This window comes from Pelobates fuscus, chromosome 5 (assembly GCF_036172605.1).
Source record: "Pelobates fuscus isolate aPelFus1 chromosome 5, aPelFus1.pri, whole genome shotgun sequence".
In the NCBI taxonomy this organism is placed as follows: Eukaryota; Metazoa; Chordata; class Amphibia; order Anura; family Pelobatidae; genus Pelobates; species Pelobates fuscus.
This window is the reverse complement of record NC_086321.1, coordinates 294,597,528-294,603,483: the sequence shown is the minus strand read 5'-3', so window position 1 is coordinate 294,603,483 and position 5,956 is coordinate 294,597,528. Positions and strand designations below refer to the sequence as shown.

The 5,956-nt window shown below is 40.0% G+C and overlaps 1 protein-coding gene across 1 annotated transcript; it reads left to right on the top strand.

Annotated features, from left to right (window-relative positions):
• Positions 1–4,435: 4,435 nt before the first annotated feature.
• Positions 4,436–5,720, top strand: LOC134612872 (N-acetyllactosaminide beta-1,3-N-acetylglucosaminyltransferase 3-like). Its single transcript, XM_063457326.1, has one exon. The coding sequence runs from the start codon at positions 4,436–4,438 to the stop codon at positions 5,594–5,596; it is 1,161 nt and encodes a 386-aa protein (XP_063313396.1). The 3' UTR covers positions 5,597–5,720.
• Positions 5,721–5,956: the final 236 nt, after the last annotated feature.

Sequence of the window (5,956 nt, the reverse complement as noted above, 5' to 3'; positions counted from 1 at the left end):
ATCTTTGTTATATTCAGAGGAAACCCAAATTGTTGTTACAAGTGCACTTGGAGAAGCGAGAATTAGACACCAGACACCTGTTGGTATTCAAAATAAGCCTCTGACGTTTTTTATTCATCAGCTGGGTTTTATACATTAAAAAGTAAGTGCTTACGTGCAAATACTCTTAGAACAAAAATAGCAAGGGAATACAGATAAGACATAGGGATGAGCGCCATGTATACATAACAAATAAGTTTCTGGGTAAGAGAGAACAACAAGATTAGAGTAGAGACATCTTAGGTGGGGGCTCTCTGCTCCCGGGACTTAGACATATATGGTCTTAAGTGTTGTTCAAGCATCAAGCAATCAATCCTAATTCCAAGTTAGCCAATTTTAATATAGGATATCATTATATGACACCTATAAGCTTGAGCCGTGGAATCAAGATAAATTCTATCACAAGTGCAGTGTGTGTGTATGAGTGCAGTGTGTGTGTGTATGAATGCAGTGTGTGTGTATGAGTGCAATGTGTGTGATGCAGTGTGTGTGTGTGTGTGTTGCAGAGCCTTGGTGGGGGGTGGGCATTTTCATTATCATTATTTTTTTTTATTATTTTAATTTTATTTTGTTAAATAATTTTTTTATTATTATTTTTAATATTTTATTATTGTATTATTATTTTTTTTTCGTCCCCCCTCCCTGCTTGATACAATTCAGGGAGGGGGGCTCTCCTTCCCTGGTGGTCCAGTGGCATTGGTAGTTCAGTGGGGGGAAGAGGGGTGCTGGCTGAGAGTTTACTTACCTCTCCTGCAGCTCCTGTCAGCTCCCTTCTCCTCCGCGGCGGTCCGGTCAGCTCCCCTGTCAGCTCACACTAAGTCTCGCGAGAGCCGCACTCTGACCCCGAGGCTCTCGCGAGACTTACACTGGGAGCTGACCGAGGTGCTGAACGGACCGCCGCAGAGGAGAAGGGAGCTGACAGGAGCTGCAGGAGAGGTAAGCGCTCGCTGCCAGCCCCCAGTCTGTATTATGGCAATGTAAATTGCCATTATACAGACAGTGACTCGAGTATAAGCCGAGTTGGGGTTTTTCAGCACAAAAAATGTGCTGAAAAACTCGGCTTATACTCGAGTGTATACGGTACATTTCCAATCCAAAAAAGATCACCTCAATGTTTAGGCAATAAACAGTTGTGTTTTTCAAGGAAAAGCTAAACTACATCTACATGAACACTCACAAAGATCACATTACAGTTCTATGTAAAGGAACAACATGTAACAGATTATACTAACAAAATGTAAAAAAAAATTTTTTTAAAACCTGCAAGAACAATGTTTTCTTTGCAGGGTTAACATGCCCCTAGTCATGGGCGTCCACCCCCCACGCCCTTGGATATTTCAGCTTGTTCTGCTATTTTTGGTGTGAGATTCAGAATACACTGCAATACCGGTGTATATATACCGGTGTATATGGAGAGAGGCAGTGATAGGAAGCTACATCTTATCCCTGCTTCTCTCTCCTGACTGAATCTGGAGGGGAGCAGCACATACAGCCAGCAACTCCCAGCCTGCAGAGACAGCCTACAGATCAGGTAAGTGAGGGATGGGGGGACAGCCTACAGATCAGGCAAGTTGAGGCATTGGGGGGCAGCTTACAGATCAGGCAAGTGAGGCATTGGGGGTGCAGCATACAGGAAGCCCAATCAAACCGGAATGTACAAAAAATAGAGGGATACAGCTGTTGTGACATAAAAAAACAATTAACAACACATAGTGTAATAAAGTATTAGGCATGTATAAAAACACTACTGGAAGCTCCCAGAATGGAAAAGGTCAAAGCGCCTTAAAGATGCCACCCCTAGTCCTTTAGGCGGGTTTAATAGAAATCCACCTCACTTCTTGGGAACACAGGAACCAGAAGGAAGCAGGAATCAAAATATAAAAATAATTTATTGGTAAAAAGGCAACGGTCCTACGCGTAAGCATAGAACTTCCTCAGAGACCTCTTTAATTATAAAACAAATTACTTGTGCAGTACAAATATGCAGTATGAAAAACCCACTTAAATCCCACCCTCCCACAGACCCAATATATAGGGCTCCTCTCCTCCGTCATTGGTGGTATGGTGGGTGTGTTCCTGATTAGTTCCGTAATTAGAATTACCATCATGATCCTCAGTTGCTTGATGCCGCTCGTACCGCTCAGCTGTTCGATCTCCCTATTCTCGGATGTGACGTTTGCGTTACACTGAACACTTCCGTGTGTTTCAAAGACATCACTTCCCCTGTATGTATAATGAATAGTTGTGCATGCGTCGTGATGATATTTCCTCACTTAGTCTCATAACGGTATGTTAAGAGTCCTCATTAATAGAGAAATCAAATGATGTCAATGGGGAAAGGAACACTACAAGGAGAGATATTTGTTAGAACCTATCATTGGTATGAATCATATACATGTTGGTGGAAACAATAAAAAATTATCAAACTGTACAACAGCTTAATCCTTATTCTTAAAAAAAATCTGAATTTGGAAATTTTGAAATACATATTCACAAAGTGTGTCAAAAACACCATAGATTGTTTACATTAAATGTATTAAATAATTATCCCACATATCTAAAATAAACAATATAACCATTACTAATAAAGCACATTTTAAATGAAACAAATCAAATCTATATCCTTATTTAACCCCTTTGGTTCCAGTGTCTGTAGCCTATGTATCCAATCCCCTTTGGGATAGTTTTTTTTACTCTATCTCCTCCTCTCCAACGGTCTGGCTGTTAGGGTTCCCTAAGGGGCCATAGTTAGTTTTCGGCTTCTTGTGCCATTATTTAGCAGTCCTGCAAGGCCAACACCCATCCTCAACTACAGAGGTATTCGCCCCTCAGCCCAAACCATTGTTACTGCTTCGCATGTCTGCCTTCTTGGCAAAAGCAGTTAGGGCCTCACATGTCACTGCCAACTTATTTTGAATCTCTTTAACCCCTTAAGGACCAAACCTCTGGATTAAAAGGGAATCATGACATGTCACACATGTCATGTGTCCTTAAGGGATTAAACCTCACCGAGAGGCCAACACCCTGCCACAATGCTCGGTGGCAAACGTACCCAATGGGCCAAATCATAGGTAGAGCCTCTCGTCGCCACTTGGCAGCTAGTAAGGTTCCCAAGTCACCAATTTAGCTTAATTGTTTCGCCACTTGGCATAACATAGGTCAGTCAGTATCTTGGTGTTATACAGTATCTCCCACTAACAATATTTTTCTTTCAGGTATGGTTATAAATGCTGATATAATGTAAAATGGACCTGTCAGGTGTATGTCTAATTGTGCAACATTTTATTGTTTTGCATTTAAGTTTTTCAAGTCACCACATAAGGGACTCACTTTACGATACTACCTCCCTTCTTACTACATCCACTCGCTCTTCAGAACTTCTCTTTAGCTTGGCCTGGCTGTGAGGGTACCCTAAGTGGCCATAGGTAGTTTTCGTCTTCTTGTGCCATTATTTAGCTGTCCCGCAAGGCCAACTCCCATCCTCAACTAGGGAGGTATTCGCCCCTCGGGCCAAATCACAGTTATTGCCTCGCATTTTTGCCCTCTTGGCAAAAGCAGTTAGGGTCTCATCTGTCACGGCCAACTCATTTTGAATCTCTTTAATACTCACCGAGAGGTCAACACCCCGCCACAATGCTCGGTGGCAAACATACCCAATGTGCCAAATCTTCTCCACTTGGCAACTAGTTAGGTTCCCAAGTCACCAATTTAGCTTAATTGTTTAGCCGCTTGGCATAACATAGGTCAGCCAATATCTTGGTTATAAATGCTGATAAAAATGTAAAGTATTGATTGCGTAATGTTGACGCGTATTAAAGTGTTAAACTATTAACTTTTTACCCTCTTTTTACAGGCCTACCTGAAGAGACACAAAGAAAAATTGTATATATAAAAACCAGATGTTAAATACATAATAGTAAATACAATTTGCAACATTTATTTAAACAGTTGGTATTAAAAAAAATTCACATTTATAATTTATTATATGTCCTTTATAATAAATATTCTCTGCATAAAAAAGGGAAACAATTTTTCAGTGTGTTTAGTTTGAGAGTGTGTGTTCACCATGAAAGCTTTGGTCTACTGACTTATCTGACCAACTGCTGCTCACCCTAACTTGCCTGCTGCGGCAGTTTCACCAGAGCAATCATAGCTTGTGACTGCTATTAACTCTGTTGGTTTCCATGGTGATTCCTCCTTATTTTCTCTTTGCCCCAGAATAGCACCTATTTTGTCTCTATAAATATTCTATTTTCATTAAATAACATGTCTTAAAATTGTGGTATCAGTTTGGCTCTAGTTGAACTCGCTTGTAAATCTTTGTTCTACTATCTTTTACTAATATGTCTTTTAAAAAAACTAATTTCTATATTTTTTTATTTCTGACAGAATAAAAATGAGAAAGCATTTAATGAAGGTGGAAGGCCTAATTCTTCTGTCCGTGGGTCTTCTGGGCATTTTCTTCATCATGCAAGGATATGCAAATAGGCCACAGTTGGAAAAGAAACATCTGAAAATCATTGACTTTCCCACCCACTCCATTCCTAACCTTCCTCACCTGTCCTCAATACAGGGCATTTCTAAGTGCCAGATAAACACTTCAGTGGAGAGTATGATTGGGTTTTCCAGTTTACCTGAACATATTAAAGACTTTTTGAGATATAGGCACTGTAAGGCCTTCCCCCAGATTCTTAACTCCCCTATGAAATGTGGAGGTCCAGCAGAATCACACAAGGTCTTCCTTCTACTGGCTGTGAAATCGTCCCCTGGGAACTATGAGAGAAGAGCCATCCTTCGTCAAACATGGGGGATAGAGCAGACCTATTCTGGTGCCCATGTGAAAATAATATTTCTTTCTGGCACTGCAAGTAATAATAATAAGGTGGACAAAAGAATGAAAAAGTTGTTAGAAATCGAAAGTCAGACATATAGGGATATTTTGCAATGGGATTTCAAGGATACCTTCTTCAATCTGACCTTAAAGCAGTTTTTGTTTCACCAGTGGCTAGAGGAGAACTGTCCAGGAGCTCAATTTATTTTCAATGGGGATGATGATGTATTTGTTAATACTTTCAATGTAATCACCTATTTACGTGGATTCGGACAGAATGGAGCAAACCGTCACCTCTTTGTTGGGCAGCTGATAGCCAACGTTGGTCCCATACGGGAGTCTAATAGCAAATATTATGTCCCTGAGCAAGTTACCACCTATAATTCTTATCCAATGTACTGTGGAGGTGGAGGGATTCTGATGTCCAGATTTACAGCTCGTGCCATATATAACCAGTCTATCCACATAGAACTTTTTCCTATTGATGATGTGTATCTGGGTATGTGCTTAAAAATGGCTGGTTTGGTACCAGCTTCTCACATGGGTATGAGAACTGTAGGGGTGCGAGTGCCATCAGACAAATTAGATGCATTTGACCCTTGTTATTATAGGGAACTTTTAATGGTACATCGATTTGTACCATATGAAATGCTGATTATGTGGAAAGCTATACAAGACCCTAATCTTAACTGTGGCCAGAGACGTGGAATATATATGGTCAAGTGAAGAATTTCTGGGAAAAGATGCAATCTCCTCTTGTAAATTTATAAGCGTTCCCAAAACAGTATAAACGTATAACTTTTTAAACATTCCCAAAACGGTTTCTTTGTAAAATGTAATCAAAATATATCGGCATTGTTTTTCTCCATTATAAATTAAATGTGTTATATTTTTATTTTTTTACATTGTTTTCAGTACTAACAACATTTAACCAAAATGTTTTCTTATGGCTGGTATTTCGATTCACAATTACAAATTGTCCCATAACTATGAAAGGGACAGACCTTAACCCAAGGAAAACTATTCCTACCAACCGCATGCATTCTCTTGAGAAATCACAAAGTACCAGAACTCCTAACAGGGGCG